General features: G+C 31.1%; 1 protein-coding gene across 2 annotated transcripts; it reads right to left on the bottom strand.

Annotated features, from left to right (window-relative positions):
• Positions 1-351: 351 nt before the first annotated feature.
• Positions 352-21,159, bottom strand: LOC130449909 (protein FAM91A1). Of its 2 annotated transcripts, none has more exons than XM_056787985.1 (15): positions 20,943-21,159; positions 20,801-20,885; positions 20,466-20,675; positions 16,463-16,647; positions 15,246-15,346; positions 14,957-15,116; positions 14,734-14,888; positions 12,502-12,812; positions 10,244-10,400; positions 9,814-9,977; positions 8,760-9,179; positions 8,250-8,707; positions 7,421-7,542; positions 5,151-5,220; positions 352-5,089 (listed from the first exon to the last, which is right to left on the bottom strand). In XM_056787985.1, exons 1-15 carry the CDS (start codon positions 21,012-21,014, stop codon positions 4,979-4,981), a joined length of 2,781 nt encoding a protein of 926 aa, XP_056643963.1. In that variant the 5' UTR covers positions 21,015-21,159; the 3' UTR covers positions 352-4,978. The 2 variants fall into 2 exon arrangements, with proteins under 2 accessions (XP_056643963.1, XP_056643964.1); XM_056787986.1 differs by having other exon boundaries at positions 7,421-7,527; positions 20,943-21,127.
• Between the last annotated feature and the right edge of the window lie 82 nt (positions 21,160-21,241).

The raw sequence follows: 21,241 nt of genomic DNA, 5'->3' as shown, positions 1-21,241 counted from the left end.
GCGCAAAACTGGCTCTATGAGGGCTGTAGTACCAGTGGGTAGTGGTAGGAATTGTTAGATGAAAATAAACAACTGAGGATAAGACTCATGGAGCAAAATAAGTAAGGAAATATTACGGGGAACTATCTACCTCAGAAAGTGAATTATTTAAATTTTGTCTTGTCCTCTTACAACTATTTCGATGTTATAGTTCTACTCTTTTTTTTGAGGAGCTTTCTTTACTCCATAAAAAATTGTTTAATTATAACATGAAGTTTCCTGCTACGGGTTTCAAACTGGTCCTGATGTTTCAATTTTTTGATCATCCAATAGCTACAAAAATGGTTTAGGATTATTAGTAAATTAATAATAATAATAAATAAAATTTATTTATATAAACAAACGGAATGATTCTTATAATACTGAAAAATTAAGTTGACATTAATTTATAAGAACATAATAGTTATAAATTCTAAAAATGATAAAAGAAATATTACAGTTTAATAAACTTGAAAATTATTCGCAAAGTTACATAAAATGTGTAAATTTTATAAACAAATAAGAATTCTAAATGTCCTACAAGATTTTACAGTCTACGGTCAATTTATTACCAGATTTTGTTAACTATACGATTATCCAGATATAAAAAACTTATCTACATTGTATAAACCAGATATCCAAATCTTCCCTGTCAAACATAAACTACAGATACTAAGTTCATGCCAATCTAAACTTTATTTAAAATATGCTTCTGAGGAACATATCTCAAAAAAATCAGTTTCCTACAAAATGTAAATGTGTAACACTGTAGAAGAACGTAATAGGGTACTTGCATAGTTTGATAAAAAATAGTTTTGGATAGTTCATTTACAAGTTTTATTATAATTTTTTTCAATTCTTTGATGAATATTTATAGAGAAAACAATTATTTAAAAATTTTGTAGGTAGTTAAAACATTTAAATAAGTTAAACTTTGATTAATCTGAAAAATGGTATAAAAATCGTGTTTTGTGTAGGGATGTAAAAATATCAAAATTAAAACACCTGATAAAGTTTTTTTTATCATGCCAAGAAATTCCAATATACTACAACAAAAATGGTTTGGTAAAAATCAATTAATCTTTATGGTAAGTAAATTTCGAATTTTATTTTGTTTATATTACAAAGTTTCTATTTATGAAAAGTATAATTCTTCAAAATTAACTCAAAAATTATCAAATTGACGTTGTTAATTATAATAAAAAAAATGTTCCACAAATATTAGAGGATTAGATAAAACTGAAAATTAATTGAAAGCTCCATATCACTGACCTAAGAGTATCAATATAAAACTAATACAAAGTATGACATTCAAAAAATCTATAAAACTATCATTAAATGTTACTCCAACATCTGTCAAACCTTTTCAAATTTTGCATTTAGGTATTATAACTTTGAAAAATACTCAATTGCTTAAGATAATAGAATTGATCTCGAAATTTGGTCAAAGGTATTAATGAAAATTTACTCGAAGAAGAAATGGCATGTAGTTCGATCAAAATCACACCACTGTATACTTGTACAAACAATAGAAGAGTTATTATATACCCATAAAATTCCTTTCACTTCTCAACATCGAAAAGATTTCAAACTTCGATGGAAAATGCATGTATAGCCTGTTTAAACTTATGGTATCCAACTATGGAGATGCATCAAAGCAAGCAACTTAGTAATCATCGAAAGATTCCAAAACAAAGTAATGAGGAACATAGTGGAGACCCATTGGTACATTCGCTATAGGGACCTGATAATGAACATTGTTGTCCAGACCTACAAGATTTCAATGTCGAGGATATCCACCTCGTTGATAATACTAGGTTAGAAAGAAGTCTTAAGTTTGAGTTTGTGTGTACACGTGAAACTTTAGTGTATTCCATTCTACAGAATCTAAGGAATGTTGATAAGTATACCTTTTTAAGTTTCAACTCTATTAGATTAAGTTAGACTAGATTGTACTATATCAAATGTTTTTATGGTTGTTTAATTTATAAAAAAGGGAAAATATATTTAAAAACGAAATTGAAAATCATTATAATCCGTACCTGAATTCTCTCTCTCTCTCTCTCTCTCTCTCTCTCTCTCTCTCTCTCTCTCTCTCTCTCTCCAAATAATCTGATCGCTGAGATTTTTTGTAACACACAGAAATTACTGATTAATGATTTTTGTTTATGTTGTAGGTTTATAGAAAAAAAAAAAAAAATTATGACAGGCTTTTACGATGTGCCAACTTTAGAGTTTGTGATTTTTCTTTAAAAACTTATCACATCTAGTATTCACAGTTTACATTTGAAAGGAAAGTTTATAGACATACAATCCGATATGCTGTAGAATCCTTTCTAAAGCGGTAAACAGAATGTACGCGAGCATGACGCGCTCTAGACGTTCATAACTGTCAAAAATAGTTCAACTTGTTGAGAAACTGTGATAACGCACACAATTATCGCGCCTGTACTACTTTTTACGCGCTGAAAGTCAAAAACATAACCTCACTTTTCTATTGTAGTTGCAAAAAACCCTGAAAAATGAGTTTTCTGAGTGTAAAGCTGATAGAATTTGTAGATGCTCATGAGTATTTATATAATAAAAAGTAGGCTGGAATAAAGAAAATTAAAATTTGGCAGAATATGGGGAATCATTTTCCCATTTGAAAATTCCGTGACAAGAACTGGTGATTAACTTCCTAAAATAATCGAAAATCAAATTTTCTTATTGAGACGCCGTGTCAAATGTCGCTCTGTATATATTTCTCTGCATATTCCATACAGTAAAGTATATAATACATTGTAAATAATTCAAAAACGTTGATCGCCGTTCAAAGTTCTTTATATACATGCTCTTTTAAGGTTATGTTTATTAGCAAACCAGCGTCATGTTCGCGTTCATTTTGTGCACCGATTAAAATAAATGCCTCATAAGTTTAAGTACAACATTATTACGTTAATCATCATCAGACTTTTTTCTAGAACTAAGAGAAAGATAACTATTTTAAAAATAAAGAGATCATAAGCTTAAAATATTGGAAAAAATAACTATTATTAAAAAATTCCATGAAAATATTCTTTTATTAAACATTTCCGGTTTGTACATGGACATCGGAATGATCATCTTTCATCTTAGACATTTTCCATAGACTAGTAGTTCAAATGCACCCGTTCGCATTACCGGCGAATAAGGTCTTCAAGTATTACTGTCAAAATTGATTGTTAGTGAAATTGAGTTCCGTTTTGTTTCCGAAGGACAAAACTTAGGCAGAACAACTAAAATCCTTTGAAAAATTTCAACCTGGCGATTATATAATATAAAATAAAGACTAATATGACATTTTGAAGACCTTACTCTACTACTCTCTACTCTTACACTAGGGTTCTAGTGACGAATTCAAATGCGGTACACTGCATTATTGTTAAGGGGTAACACTACTGAAAAAATTTAAAAAAGTCAATAACTTATTTCAGTTAAAATGGTAGGGAATTATGTTTGAAATGACGTTCTCAAATGATTTTTCGAAAAACAAAGTTTTCTCTGAGTTATGACCTGTTTTTGTGTTAGTGTAATAGTGTAGCGTCAGTTTGACCGTTTCCTCACGAATGTCATCCCGTTTTCAAACTTGTTTTAACACTACGACCCCCATTATTTAGCCAATTTTGATCAGATTGATTTAAAACTATGACAGAAACTTTATAACATCATTTTCTAAGGAAATACGTAGGATTTATCAATAAATTGGAAACTAGCTACGTCGAAAAGTTGATGATTGTGGGAAATTCCCCTTATGCTTATAGTTCTGTATTGACGCTATTTTGTTTCTTAACGCCCTGCAAAAATTAATTTAATTACTTCAAAATATGTATAATGAAGTCATCTAATTAGATTTCGTACCTGATATAAAGTTTAAAAAAAATTCAGAAAACCGAGATCTACAGCGGTGTTACCCCTTAATTCTTTTCATACTCTGAGGACTTAGAAATAAACAAAAAAAATTCTCAGTGATGATTTCTTGTTAGATAAATTTCTATAAAATACTGGCGTTTAATCTTAGGAAATAAATGAAAGGAAAGTACAAAGGTTAAAATTATAAATAGAATAGAATACGAAACAATAATTTTTTCTCATGATATTAATACTGAGCACACTGTTTACACTACCACTACACCAACACTCACAGTTACCATGTCCTACCAAATTATCATAAACTCAGTTTACCTTCAGTATCTGAAGACGATAACTTGTTTATCGAAACGCTCGTGAGAAGGTGTAATCGTGAGTGTTGACGTAAACAGTGTATTCAATATGAATATCACTAACGGTTCCAAAAATTCCAACTTACTCATGAGATTAAAACTGATCACACTGTTTACACTACCACCACATCAACACTCACAATTACACTGTCTAACCAAGTTATCATAAACTCAGTTTACCTTCAGTCCTTGAAGACGATAACTTGGTTATAGAAACGCTTGTCAAACGGTGTAATCGTGAGTGTTGGTGTAAACAGTCTATTTAGTATGAATACCACTAACGGTTCCAAAAATTTCAACTTACTCATGAGATTAAAACAAAATTTGAATTACAAAACATTCTTTTGTAGAAACGAAATGGACCATTAAGTAAGCCTATAAAAATATTCTTATATTTGAGGTACACTAAATGACGTAAGGGAATGTTTTAATTATAGTACATAACTTAGTACTGTGTGTGCCAAAAATTTGATTACATTTAATTCATATTTTAACATTAAGAAATTAGTAATCGAAAAATATTGGCATACACCGTACCACTTTTTTTGTGATGTATGTACAGTATAACTTAAAAATATGACATTAGTGAAAAGATTTTTTGATTTCAAAATAAGGATACAATATAATTATAGCTTATTTACAATGTTTTAAGGGACATCAATAACATATTCACCTTATAAACTACGTATTGCGTTCCATTATTAATTCCGAGTTGTTTTTCATTTCCCAGGCCATTCGCTGACTCTACCATTGTCGAAAACTAGATTGTGTCTGGGTAAAGGTACAAGACGACCACGTTTTAAAATTTCCATATTTTCTCCAGGGTAATACTAAAACCAAAATATATTTATGATAAATAAAATGTTTCAAGTGAAAATATTATCAACTTACTTGACACTGAGAGATAAAATCCAATAAAGCAGATCCTAGTTTTCGACTTGATTCAACTAAATTTTCCAGGCTAGAAGAAAAAATGTTGTACAGTGGTCACATTTATGATTGAGATTTAGAAAGGGTTATAAATTGTAATGGCCGTAAATGTCTAGTGGGGTATTTGATGAGGTTGTACCAGTGGTCCCTTTTTAGGCAAGATGCAAATTGGGACACGTATAGCATGTGTGAGGTGATACAGCACAGCACGTAAGTTTTGTATTGAACTATCTGACACGACAAGCGTGAGTTCACAGACTTGTCCCGCTGTCGTTTAACAGTTTGCTGTGCTACACGTGTGGGTTGCTAGCAAGTCGTAATTTTTTTTACGAAAATATAACAGAAGAAAAGTTAATAGAGGTGGTAAGGGAACACATCTCATGTACTTCAGCAAACTGGTTTAGATTCATTCGGAAATAATTAGCAAAATCAATACGATTTATTTTAGTTGTAATTGTAAATTGTCCACTGTTTTTTCTCTTCGATAGAATAAATTTATTAGGTGATTTAAATTTCTTCCTCATCAAGGAATATCTAAATGGTTCATCTATTCATTACATCATTTGATTTTCATTTTTGAATTATGGTAAAAATTGAATTTTATCAAACAAAGACCAAGACTTTTACCAAAATGTTAAGAAATCTGAACTTAGACCAGTAGCTAAATAGAATAAAAAAATGGAAACTGCATTCCAATAGTAGAAGAACTAATTGAGAGATTTGATGAAAGTTGAATATTTGTATTATATTTTTTTTGTCAATTAATTCATGTCATTAGAATAAAATAATAATTCTTTTATAAATTTTAGAATATATGACACCATTAAACTGTCAAATTATATTAAATTTAAATAGAAAAATATCTTTCTCAATATCTCTGACACGAAGAAAAATATCTTATCGTAAAAATTTAGAAATTTAGTGAATTATTTTTAAAAATAAGGCCCTTGATTGTAAAAATTCAAATTTGAATTCCTCAAAACAAGGAATATACTTGAATACGAAAACCATAATAAATATAAGCTAGAAAGAACAAAGGTCAAAGTAATGATTAAGGAAGGAAATAAAAATAAAAGACTTCGGGCTGAAACTGACATCATATAGAGACAAAAAACTTTTCTATAACATGATGAACAACAACGGAAAAAGAAAAATATAACCTCGAAGAATATAAAAGAATCACAGACACACAAAGAGGTAGACCAAGTTATGGAAAGGTGACGAAAATACTTCAAGTAGCTCCTAAATGGTCGAAAGAGAAGATGAAAACGGATAAAATAGAATAACTCTGGAAGTGGAAATCGAATTAAAATAGATACAAATGAAAAAGTAAAGCCAAAGAAGGCAAGTCACAAAGACATGATAAAGTGACAAAAAATGATTAAAGCAACACCGGAAAAGGCTGTGAGGTGTTACAATATTTTATAAATATCATAATGACAACTGGAATAGCTCCCAATTATATCACTAAAAAGGGAGACATCCAAGGATGTAGTAACTACAGAGGCATTATTTTATTGAGTAACATGGCGAAAATATTTACCATAATAATAGAAAAGAGATTGTAGAAAAACTAAAAACAATCCTACAAGAAACTCAGTTTGGATTCCGACCCAATAGAGGGATACAAAACGCGCTTTTCATACTGAGACAAACAGTCGAAAAAGCAATACAAGAATTTACCCCTGCGTTTCATCGATCTTGAAAAAGCCTTTGATACAATAAATGGAAAATATTAGAACTGAGAAGAATAAACCAAAGCATAAAACATTTCCAATACATGATAGCAGAAGATGGCAAATTAGAGAAAGAAATAACAGAAAGAACAGCGAACGTATAAAAACTGTTTAACGCATTAAAAATATCTTTTCTAAGGAAGAATGAAATAGCCAAAGAAAAAGACGAGAATTGAAAAAAATACTCCTTGGAAAAAGAAACTCAACCCCACATAAGGGTAGATAGACATAAGGATTAGGTAAGCAAGTAAAAAATGAAAGTGAAGTTATCTTTAGCTTTAATATTGTTGTTTTGAATAATTTGAACAGAAATAAAATTAAATGCTTGGTAGATTGAGCTCCACCCCCACATATCGAGCTTCAGATATCTCTAGAAAAATATCTTTTTCTCAACTTGTGCTAAATTTCAAAGGATTATCTGTGAAAATGAGGTCCTTTATTGAAAATTTAATATTAAATGTGACATTATTAGGTCAGAAAAGAAAAATTAAATACCTGGAAGGTTCAGCTAGACCCCCATACACTATGGTATCACAGATTTTTGTGTTGGCATTGACATCGAACAGGGGTACTCCAAAATGGCAATCAAGTAAGGTCCAATCCTGCAAAAAAATATGCTGAAAAAGAGTTTAATGGATATCTACCAATTTTTCATTTTTACAGTTACTGACATAAAAGCGAGATTACAAGGATTTATTGTTCCCGCACAAGTAATTTTATAATAGACCAGGGTCGAAGCCTTCAAACATAATTGTTTGTTACAACTATGTTTAAGGTTAGATACTTCTATTCTGTGTTTTCACATCAATAGTAACAGCACTAAAACATTGTCAGTCGCGGACTAGATTGATGGCATTAGTCTTTAGCTGTCGCGGGCCGGATTGATGGCACTGGCGGGCCGTAGTTTGGAGACTCCTGCTGTAGTATATAATCTTGATATTGTTTCTTTTGAATCATTTTTAGCATGAACCAACTAAACAAAATATAAGGGAGGGTTAACACAGAAGAAGGATTAAGAAGAAAACTAATAAACTGAAAGCCAGATGTAACATATTTTGTGCGAACCAAAAGACTGGGATAATTGGAACATGTGGAACTTTTGGTTAAAGAAACAATTCTGAAGATGGCAATATAAAAAATCCGATTAAGAAAAAGTGTAGAAGTAGATAAAGGCAGATATAATATACAAACAAATAAGATACTAATACAAGGTACTAATGTTCATTCTAACTTTAAAGCTGGATGGCGAGAGGTAGACATTGAATTATCTAATTGGTCTTATAAAGTATGTCATCTGTTAAATTAACTGAAACGTAATACATACTTCTGAAGGATTCTGTTCTTCCACAATTTCTTTTTTAGTTGTGTTTTCTTCAGTTTTTTCTTCGCTTTTTACATCAACTTTATGGTCTAGAGAAAACATGTTGATATTCTCATCAGTAGGACTAGTCAAACCATCAATGGAGAGGCTATTTTTTAAGGCCACTTCTAAGGATATATTCCCTTTATCTCTAATTTTTTCATTAACAGCCAATTGATCTAATTCTTCCTGCAACAGATTAGATCCTTCCTGGCTTGTAAAACCATTTGCTGGCGAAGATGATCGACTTGCATTCGAAGCTGGAGTGACTGCAAAATGACTTTCCACTGGAGATTGGAGTTTAGATTCGTTTTCTTTTAATTTTTCTGGAGTTTTTTCCGAACTGAAGGCAAAATTTTCGTTAGATATTGATAATGGCTGATTGTTATTTTCCATTTTTAGTCGTGAAGCTTTAGAGAATCCTAAAATAATAGATTAATATTTCTTTAAATTACTCTCACTCAAAAATCTTACCAGATCCGGTACTTCTGCTGCTCCTCCCTAACCTAACTTGCATTTCTCTATTCGGACATCCAAAATCCATTACTCCAATATTAGCAAACGTTAAATACCCGCAATTATGTTCCAGATTGACCATTTCTTGCAAGAACTTGACAGCTCTGTGATTCCTTAATGCTAAATCAGTAGGTTGCTCCTTGATTTTTTTATCATTATCCTTAGTTGGAGTTAACGGTTTGAATGGGAATGGAATTATGTAAGTTTGGGCGGGTTGATGAACTCCATACGCTTGAATTAGAACCGGACTGAATTGAAGGGTGGCGTTCACATAGAGAATATTGGCCACTGGAATGACGGCGGGTTCATGAAGCCACGAATGTATCAAAAGTCTACTAAAACCGAGGAACATGCGGGGAAGTTGATTTAAAATTGTTCCTAAAATATAAAAGATTTTTTTTATATAAAAATTAGCTTATATAAAAGAAGAAGATGGATGACTTCTCATCACTTATCTTAAAGGGCAACATTGCTCCTGTCAAAAGACAACTCCCATTTGAATTCTGTCAAAAATTGAGCATTTAGTTTTTGTTTGACAGTTATTGATAGTAGATTTGAGACAAAAAGTTAATCTAATCATTTTTTGCAGAAAAAAAACAAGACCAAGTAAGCGAACTCATAGACATCTGTTGGATGAGAAAGGTTTCCTCAATCTCCCACAAAATGGCCGAGTTTTGCACCATTTTATATCTTTTAACGACATAGAAACCATACAGCAGTTAAGATAGTGAGTTTCTCGGAGTGAATTGGCGCCAAAGAATATCAGTGACGCCATAAAGTCATGGTATCACATTAGAAAAGAAACGACTGCATTTAGGTTAGAAATTGCTACATCATCCACCATATTCTTTGTATTTAGCCCCGTTTCACTATTTCTTATTTCCAAACTCGAAAAAATGTAATAATAATCTTGTTTAGAAAGGATGAAAAAATTGGAAAAACGTTGGAAAAAGTGTTTAGAACTAGGAGGAGACTATTTTAAAAAATAAAATTACTTATTGACCCTCTATACCTTTTGTGAGAAGTAATGATGGAGGTCCATATCCAGTCAAATGGTACAAAAATAGTTTGAACCAAAGTGTATTAACTTCAGGTACCGCTGGTCCCAAATGTGGTGGCATAAGGCTAGTTATAGGCCTAACTTCTCTACTTAGTGGTGCCATTGATACCAATAACCTAAAAAATTTGAAAAATTGTATTTTTGAGCCAATTATATGTTAGATATACAATTGGATCGTGTCAAATAGAAATTATGGTATTAATTCCAAAGAAAGAAAATCAATGTGAGGAAAAACCAACTTTATGAAGCTTGAGAATCGAGTTATTAAAAAGCTCTTACACACATCGTTTTAAAACTTTTCTCACAATCTGAATCAATGTTTGCCACAGAATATTATGTTTATAACTTTTATAAAATAAAAAAAAAAAAAACATTTACTCACTTATATTTTTTCTGTAACAGTCTTAAACATGTAGCTTCATCTAAGGAATGTAAACTTTCCAACCTAACCAAATCTAAACCTGGACTAGGTAGCTTTCTCAAAGCCATGACAGTAGAACGTAATATGACGGCATGATCAAAAAATCTTCTTGCTTCACCTAAAAAACAACTTGTTATACTAATAGTTTGTATGTGTAAAAGAACATTCATACATCTTAGATTAATTTTACTTATAGATCTACACTGTAACAATTTTCTGTAAATGAGATTTATATTTATACAGGGTGCCACAAAATTCGTCTATCAAGGCTTTAGGGGAAATTCCTTAGGTCAAATTATGCCTATCCGGATAGGGAACTTATGTTCACAAACCCATCCTTTCCAAGATACAGGCAATTATTTATTCAACAAGTGACTGGAAAATGGAAAACTATATGGCAATAAAAAGAATGAAGAATGTAATATAACAAACAATAGTAAAGAAAATCTTGCACGAAATTAAAAAAAAATTGTCTAGGCAATCTAAAGTGATAAATATAAAAAAAAACAAAAGGTGGAAAAACAACGACCGAAGAAGAAAATATTACGTAAAGATGGAAAAAACATTGTGAGGAGATTATGAATCCAGAAATAATTACCCAACAACCAGAGGAAATATATAATAAAAACATAAAATGTTGAGTAAATGAAATAGAAGAAAGAAAATTATTATATAAATGCTCTAGGAAAAAGTATCAGTTAAGATGGTACAGCTGTAGAGACGGACGTTTGTCAGTATGCCCCAATAATTCAAGTAGAAATTGCAGACAGAAATGAACCTCTTCAATGTAATTACCATAACTGGTATTGCGACAAACTTTTTTAAAGCATCTGTTAGGTATAGCAATTTATCAAATGTGGTTCGCTAAAATTCATAATAGACCTTGCGAACATTAGTTTATAAGGATAATAATAGTAGGTCCACAACTTAATAAGAACCAGAAGAGAATGTACTTGATGGAGTATAGGCACTTACCAGTGGTGCCAATGTAAAGTACTATAAGACACAGATCGATAACGATGGACACACCTTAGAGGGGTTCGAGGTCAACGCTGGTGTCCCCCAAGGATACATCTTGTCACCTACTCTCTACAAACCCGATCTAATACACATTGGTGTCGTCGTTCAAATGAACCGCCCCAATAAACTACCTACTACCTACATTTGTTGGCAGTAATAGATCACCACCATCAATACCGATCTTGAAAACATTCTGGAATGGGATGGAAGCAATCTGATTGAGTTTAATGCAGCAAAGATGCAGGATACTGTTTTTACAAAGAAAACTGGCACCGTAGTTCAGGTTTTGGTTTTGTCTGGACATAAAATTCGCTTGTTGGATGTTGACCTTGGAAGCAATATGTCCTGGCATAGCCACGTGGTCGATTTAGCCAAGGCACTAATAGTGCAATTATATTTGCCTCACTAAGGTATCGTTATTTTGTAATATAAAGTAAAAATTTACTTCTAATTGTTAACAGAAGACACAATATAAATGAATGAAATAGTGGTAAGAGGGTTCAAATGTTATTCAAACAAACTAGTGTTCAATTTTCTTTTAAATAATTTTTATATTGCCGCTAGATGGCGAGGTATGCCAAAACTACCATATTATTTTTTACATCATTCAATAAAGAATCAATTTTTTTCAATTTTTGGTAAGATGATATTGAGAATATCAAATTTGCGTTCATTTATTTATGTCTTTAACTCTTGATGCTAAATCTACCAGTGGGATAGACTAAAATTTCATTTTATCTTCAAAATTTATAGTCAAATTGATTTTTTTTCATTCCGCTGGATATGTGGCAATAAAATATGAAAAAAAATAGCATGAAAGGTGAAAATTTTGCTCATTGTTTTACATTATGCAAGGCCATTGCCAATCATGGCTGTTACTAACCAAATCTAATCCCTTTCTCTTTTGTGTAACTTCCAACCCTCAAATCAACGACTAAGAAGAGGTTAAATTCACAACAGAAGCAACAAAAAGTTTGTTTTTTAAAAGTACTAAATCGATCAGCTGATTCTGATCTTTAGTTGATTGGTTAACTAAAAATAACTAGAAGCTTACAGAATAATGGTTTCCGAAAACAGTTGTAATTCAACAAGGACTTCATCTGCACATGCTTTTACTCCATGTGAAGCAGTCTCGATGAATGTGACTGATAATCAACTACAAATATTTCTCTACTTTCAATGTAAATTAAATTCATTACCTTCTCCGTCAGCATCAAGAACAGAAACCTTCTCAAGTTCAGCCAAGAAACTATCCAAACTTTCATCACACAATTTACCAACCTCGAACATAGTCACGGCATGTTTTTTTAATCCTGGCGAAAGGTTTCCCATCATAAGATAGGCCGTTAGGGTGGAATCAAACAAAAATGCCACCCTCTGTCCCTTTCTTGGTAAACTACTATTCGCAGGACTTTCTGGAAGATCTGATTGCGGCGATTGAATGTCGGAAGATGTATTTAGCGGGGAAACTTTGTTTAGATTCAGTGTAAGAGGAGTTATATCCATGTTTCTGAAAATAAATATAAATTATTGAAGTAAATTTACAAATTACCAAGATACTGATTTTTTTTAATATTAACAAAGCAATTGCTTCCTTTAAACAATTACATTTCCGCAATAAGTTCCTGAATCGTCTGCTCTACAATCTATATTGTTATGCCATCTAAAACTTCAAGTTAGTAGTAGATCACTTAAACTTACAAAAATTGGTATTGGAATAAACAGATAACACCAATTTGATCAGTTTATAATGGTTTATAACAATTAAAAAGAAGAACAAGAATTGGAAACACTAATGAACAGAATATGGTTTAACAGGTGAGGAATGAAACTTAATCCTGCAAAATCTCAATTCATCATTTTTAATCATACACCAATACATAATTCACGGCCTATTGATATTAAGATCATCATAAGAACCATTTGCGTTAACCGTAAAGTACCTTGGTGTAACTATCGACACCAAACTTAACAGAAGTTGAAAAGAAGAAATGCATTAGTAGACGAAAACACTTTCAATATATAACATACAAAAACCTGGGCATAAGCAACTAGTAACAAGAAGACCTGCTTGGAAAACACTACAGATAGCAGAGACAACAACCATAAGCATCAGTGTCTTGACTTTAGTTTTCACTCTCCTTTTATACATTTTTTTCTTTTTCTTGTCTTTTACTACTTCATTCATTTGTATTTTTTTTCCCTTTTCTTTTTCCTGTCTGTGTTACTTGTTTTAGTGAAGTTTTCCATGGTCTTCATTTCCTTCTTATTTATGTCTTTTTGCTTATGTTACTTATCTTATCATCAGTGTCTTATGGTTTTAGTTTTCACTCTTATTTTACACATTTTTTCCACTTTTTTTGTCTTTTACTATTTCATTGATATCTCGTATTGTTTTTCCCTTTCCTCCTCCATCCTGTGTTATTTGTTCTAGTCAAGTTTTCTGGGTTCTTCATTTTCTTCTTATTTATCCCTTTCTACTTCTTTCATTTTTCTTATTAGGATTGTGGTATTTATTGCTCTGTACTAATGTGAACATCTTTTAACTATTTTGTTTGCTATTGGTTCTGTTTGAGCTTTTTTGTATGATTACCTCTTTACTTATTGTTGCTATCATTCTACTCTGTGCCTTTTTGATCTTTCCTCAGTTTCACTTTCATATAACCATCTAGGTACTATTGTATTACCCTTTTTTATTCCTTAGTCTATTTCTTTTTCCCCATCATTATCTTTTCTCTATATCTATTTTCATAACTTCCTTAAAAATAACTTCCAAGTAATCAAAACATTCCTCATGTCCCCTTTTTGTAGTTTACTACCGTCCTTTACCATTTTTTGATATTCACTTCCATTCTCATGTCTTCTATTGACTATATCCAAGTGTAAACTTTTTGTTCCATTCTGCTACTGTTACTATATATTCTCCATATACTAATCCATCCAACTTCACAGGTTCCAGGTTTCTGTGGCCAATTATCATCTCCAATTTATAGTTCTTCTCTTTTATTTTTTTTATTATCCTATCCATGACTAGTATAAACAGAAGAAGACTAATCTCCTTATCGATATTCTCCTCCCTCTTACGTTTTCATATAATCCATTTTTAATCGGGGGATTTCCGTACCTATTTCTCTCTATAGAGTCGAATGCGACTTTTAAATCGATAAATGTAATATATATGTAATTATCACACACACACAATAATTCAAGTAAAAATGTAATTAGAAGACAGTTTGGAACGTTGTAATCGAAGATATTAAAGAAAAATGTAAGTGATCAATACTGAAGTTGAAATACAATAAATGACAAGTTATTTTCTTCTTTTTTTATTAATATACTTATAAATGTAAACTGAAGGATCTCTGTTGATAGTTATTCAATTTTACATATAAATAACTTTATTAATATTATTATTATGATAATAATCTTACTTAGAATCTGGATTTGGAATATTAGACCATGACGGATGCCATCGGATTCTTTCCTGTTCTGGATCAACGTTCAATTTATGTGCAAATTTTAGTCGACAGTATAAAGAGACAGCCTGCTTAACTAATTCTGTATCAACTTGTAATACACCTGCCAGCTGAAAAAAAATTATTAAAATTTTATTTCCTGTACCTGTATTAAAAAAAAAATCAATAATACTAATACCTCTCCAACTGTGGTATGTTCATCGATTGATACAAATATTTTATAAAGAAGTGTTTCAAAATAATCTCCAAGAATTCTATTCATCACAAAACCTTGTAAAGGAGGTACTTGTACCATATCGGCAGCAGTTATTGGCACATCTAAGTAAATTAGACCTTTCCTAAAAAAATATGGACATAATAATAATTAATTTGATAATAATATGTAATAAGAAAAATTTGAAAGGACAATCTTTTTTTAATTTCTTTTAAAAAGCGAGAACAATCAATTTTAAAAGCACTATACTCACTTATACAAACTCATAACTATCGAAAATGGCAAATCTCCCGCATTTTGCGACCCTAAATCAATTAGTTTATCTATTGTATGTAATTCTTCTTCATTCACCATCTACAACATAGAATATGTATAATATACACTATTTACTTACTTATAAACATCAAAAACCAAAATGAACGTTGAAAATTTGATATTAAAATCTCTTCTATACAGTTTTGGAAAACAATATTATAGGATATCTAATTTTTTAAAGCCACTTGATATGATGCAATACAATGTAATGCTAAACGCAATACGTTTTGATTCAAAGTACATGTAGATGCTGTTCGACTGATAAATTCCAGCAACTTTATCAGTTTGGTGTTGTTTCTGTAAGTTGCAATTCTAAATAGAAAGTTAAACAACCAACTAATATAAGATCAACTGTTTTATTGATTTAAATACTTCTGCAAAACTGACTTGTTCGTCTTCTGTGGTAAATATAACCTTCCTCTTGATCAATTACTTCCTTATAATATGACTAATAGATTTTGGGGTACTCCTTTTAAAAAGTTTAGAATGTGGGATGGCTGTAATTGCCAGAGATCTTCGTCTTTTATTTCAAGCGCTCCCAGGAGTAATGCTCTGAAGTTCCTTAGTGATTCACACTTCCAAAGAATGGGTATAGTTCATCCTCTGTGCAACTAAATCTGCATACCTCATTATCTGCTAAGTCTAGCATTTTCGGATATTTGTTGAGACAACAGTGCGCCGATAGGACTTCAGTCAGTAGATCTTCTCTGGTTATAGTTTCCCAGAAGAGTCTTTGCCTGTCTCAGCCTCTAGGTTGTCCCAATAATTGGTTTTGCTTATATCTACTTTCTTTTCCAGTGCTTTTTCCATTGTTCTGTAGTTGACACCACAGAAGGGTTCAAGTCCCTCGAAGGTCTTGTCTGTCCTCGCTTTAATCAGCTTATCATCGCTTCAGTGTATCCCAGAATCAATTGTAGAGTAACTTTATTTTTCTTGCCTATCTCGGAAATTCCAAACGAGTTTGGATTTAATGATATTGGAGCTCAAAGCTTATTTTCTTTTGTTATTGCCAAATGTTTAAAGTAAATAGCAGAAGAGATGAATTAGTTTTTATTAGTTGCAGCTAATTCAGAATATTTATCATGCAACCATTTTGATTTGTATGTTGTCTTGCTGCATGTCAAGAAGCCTTTAAGGGTAAAACTATATATTTACTTTGATATCTTCTTCTAGTACTAATCCGACTTCAACTCTCCACCACGGTTGTATGTAAATATCACATGGTACCATTGGTAAAAGTACCCTCACATTTTTTCTTCCGAATAATCTACCTTTATTTGACCTACTTTTATTCATAAGATCGATGTACTCATTTCTACCTATACCTAATAGCCTCAAACCTAAAATTAAAAATATACAGTATTGGACAAAAATTACTGAACATATGAATATCAACACAGAAAATTTTTTATACGTTCATGCAATTTATTGAACTATAATTACTGGAAAAAGTAGATCTTTGACTAATCTATCATTAGTCAGTAAAAAAATTTTCCATGAACGTAGAAAAAATATTGTATGTATCTCGTGCAATAAACACTTACTTTTTGTACTTGTTGCATAAATAACCGTAACTAAATACATTTAAAATCTATCAGTATAAATTTCAAGTGCGATAAATTACAATAAATTTGAACTATTCTAATGGATTCTCACCAAACTTCACCAGAGTCTAGTGGGGATGTCTTTTGTAGTTCAATTTTGAAAGTGCGGTATTGAAACAGTTATAAATATATGAAGAATTAAGGGGAAAATGTAAATATGTGGTACAATTGCAGCTGAACAGCTCAAAGATAAAAGACTATACCTGTATACTGAATAGATTTGGATATTGTTTCGCTGAAAGAAGAAGTTTTGTTTACTATTTGTTGGTACGAAAATATTTAGTAAGAACCCATTAGAATAGTTTATTATAACCGAAATTTGCACTGGTACATTGAAATTAAATTGTTACATTAATATTTTTATATTCGGTAAAATAATTTCAATTATTGAGTGGCAAAGAATTGAAAAATATATTTAATAATTTAGATTTGGCACATCTATGTTATAAAATCAAACTAGTACTTTTTATGTATACAGAAACATTGAAGAATACTTGATTGATATAAATAATACCATACTTCAACAAAGTGAAGTAAAACTGCATACATATCTGGAAAGAGTAGATTCTGAATAACAAAAATCTGACAATACAAACCATTTCCAATTTGAACCATAAACGAAACAAGACAATCATTTGAATAAACATGCTGTACACTACAAGTCAACTGTTTTTAATATTAACGGACAGGAAACAAACATATCGAAATATTAATAAACAAACAAATAATTAGTTCAATTATGACTTAGGTGGTCAAATATTTTGAAATACCTTGAAACAAAACTACCATAGGTTCAGACAAAACAAGTGCTTCCATATGAAGAAACCATAGGCGGAGATTTTACTAGACCAGGCCAACATATTCTTTGAATTCAATAACTATCTGCCATAGCTGTACTTTATTCCAGAAATTTTGTTTTTGTAAGTTTTAAAAGCCTTGTGGAAAAGTGAAAAATTATTTTTTGGGAAGATTGTCGAAGATGATCAATGATTTCCTCACTCAGCTGCCAGGCATTGGACATGACAGTCATTGAAAAACTCGATATGGTTTACTACACTACAACTAGAAATATTTTTACATCTTCTACTCAAAATTAATTCATAATACAGATAAAATTTTCAATGAAGGAGCTTTAGGTTTCATTTACTGGGTTAATTGTGTTACATACAATATTTCAAGCTGAAATAGTTTCGAAACTTCAAACGCTTTCTTTGTCAAGATTTTATGTGTCACTATCAACCGCAGGTAAGCAAAGATATTATAAATAAAAAGAGAATTCAATTTAAGGCCCAGGGTGCTTGCAATAGGACCTCCTTTAACTCCATCACAAGTGCATGACTACAGTTTGCTAGACACTAGTGGTCAAATGTAATGTTCTTATATTTGAAAGAAAGGTTTATACAATGCTGCATAAAACATTTGTGATTATTGCAAGAAGCCGTCTCAATGGCAACAGGTGCATTTCTGTTCACTGAAAAAGAATACACTTACATTTTGCTTGCGTAAATCAGAGTTCCAACCTAAAGTGACTGACATTGTCAGTGGCACATAATTCAATAATTAATTTTAGTTCAGTTAAAGTGTACTTAATGCTTCCTCAGATAACTGAAATTCAGAAAACTACCATTATTGCCGAATTGGAAAATATCTGGTCTATCAGAAGACCGGCAACTCATTTGGGTCCTAATGCAGATACCATACCCAGAATGAAGAAGAGATGGAAACAAGACGGTACCTTGCACCGATAGGTTTGGTCTAGAGGAAGGAAATTTTCAAATGACGCACAAGTTGTTGCATTGATTAATTTTAAAAAAGAACATTTCTTTGATTCGGTTGCTAGAGCTGTAGACAAATTAAAGATTTGGATTTAAAAATGCTTTCAAATGATTACAAGCAATCCAGAGTTGTGTGTAGCGATCTGGACTTTTGGGAAAGAATTGTCTTCACAGATGAAGACACATTCAAGTCATGCACCACCAAATTCAAGATTTAAAGACCAATATATTGATGAAAGTAATATGTCTTGGATGAGTATCGATGGGCCTGACGTTTGTTGGAGATTTAATATTAATTGTTCACCCCATCTAAGTATTATTTATATACTTTACCCGAGACCGAATACCACTTCTTGAGGAAGAGTCTCTAGCCGGGATTATAATATTGTAGTGTGTAATAAATAATAGACTAGTGAAGGGTTGAGTTTGTGAAGAAATTCATTAGAATGCATTTAAGGACCTATTTTAGGCGATTGTGACTTGCGCCCGACTTTAGGGGTGGTCTGCAAGCATGGTACATTCATCTAGACCAGTTATTCCCAAAGTAGTCCAGGTGCATCCGCAGGAGTTCACGAGGAAGCTCCACAACAGGAGTGTATTTGAATTCCCATAGTTAAATGTAATTTACATTTAATTATGTGACAACTAATTACCTATCTAACATATGTTTTTCATTTATTCATAATGTTGATGTTATGATAAGCAAAGTTTTATAGTGTTATCAGCTTTTTCTATATGGAGTTCTTGAAAAAAAAAATTAGTAACCTGTAGTCTTCACTGAAATCAGGTTTCATTCTATATCTAAGTTTGGTAATAAGACCTTTTCATTTACCTTCTTTGTTTCATTGTAGGTCACTATGAACATTTTCCCTAATGCCCAAGGAACAAAATTTTTTACCAGGTGTCTATATCAATTCTAGGTCAATTCAAAAAGAAGAAGTTGTTAAAGGTACAAAAGCAAAAAGAGATATTTTAGTTGTAGTGTAGTGCGCATTAGGTCTCCAGGCAAAATAAATCCTTACCTGATAACCTAATATCAGTAAACATGGCAACAAAAGTAAATGTATATAGCTAAAAAATTGCAAAAATCTGTCTTTGTACGCTATTTCAATCAATCAAAAGATATACCTTTGTGTGAAAAAATGCTTGATCACATGAACTCCAAGCAATAATATGGTCAGTTAACAGCCTCAATTCAAAAAGCATGTTTAGGATGTATTTATTGGTGACTTGGGAGCTCTACTGAATTTGTCTCTAATTTACATGAGCTATATTTTATTGAAATATGGAATGATCTAAACCAAAGTGAGATTAGAGACATTATCAAGCTGTAATTAATACCAGAGAAAGAAATATGCACTATTAAAATAGGCATTTCAATTGCTTTTTAAATTTCTTACCCCTTTGCACATTTTCTGCTCAAACTCATTGCAACATTAGAAATTATATAATCATTTATATTATTATAAATTATGGGTAAATTTTGCTGAAGAATCTATTTTGAAAAACATCTAGTCATGAGTCAAAGTTCTCCAACTGACTTTAGTAATACTATAATTTGTTATATGCCAAAATAGAGGAGTATTGAATAATAAATTGATATTTATATCTAACATAGCATATATGAAGAGTTCAAAACTTCAAAATTTCACATATTGTTACATTCTTCTCCCTCTGTTTTCACTCAAACTTAGCAGTCTTTTTACATTTTGTATTTTTACAATTATCAATTTAATTCTATCAATTTCTTTAATTGTATAATTTGATTTGAAAACTTACAGTCTGCAGCAGTGAAATTTGGTAATGTATCATAACTTTTTTCAGCCTGCATCAGCCGTTCAACAACTGATATATAATAATTGAAAGGAGTAATTCTCAATCCTTTGACTATCATATCAGCCAAATGATATGGAAATAACATGAGACGTTCCCTACTGTAAGTAACAATCCTCTCGTAGTATCTTTTTTCATCTTTAAAAACATGTCGCACTAAAAAACATAATAGATGAGATTCCATTAAATTTGATATGACTAAATAAGTATCAGTATATTATTTCTTTTTCGTTTAATTTTGTATTAACAATCTTAAACAATAAGTAAACAATGCGACTTACCTAAATTTCCGCGATAACGCAGTTGATTTTTAATACTGAAATTTACCACACATCTATCATATTCTTTGATAGAATTGCTTAATATCTAAAATACGTACAAATACATTTTATTGCTCAAAATATGGGAGATAGTAATGTTTACCTGTTTGATATGTGATGGAAGTTGGGACCAAGGAACTTTTTTCCGAATATTTTCTTCAATTTCTGCATTCATTTTGTGTAATAGAATGTTTCAAACATGTTTTTTTTTAAATTGAATTATGCGAAAACATGAATATTCAAGATTCTTTACCATAAAATCTTGAAATTATGTAGTACAAGGATTTTTGTCATTTCTTCTTTTTTAATTAATATCAGTCAAAATAATTGTTGTCTACATTTTGGCCTTTATCGATTCAACTTTTAATCGCTAATCCAATGAATATATAAAATGTTTTAATT

This window comes from Diorhabda sublineata, chromosome 10 (assembly GCF_026230105.1).
Source record: "Diorhabda sublineata isolate icDioSubl1.1 chromosome 10, icDioSubl1.1, whole genome shotgun sequence".
NCBI lineage: Eukaryota > Metazoa > Arthropoda > Insecta > Coleoptera > Chrysomelidae > Diorhabda > Diorhabda sublineata.
The sequence above is the reverse complement of the archived record's forward strand: the minus strand, read 5'-3'. Positions and strand labels throughout refer to the sequence as shown.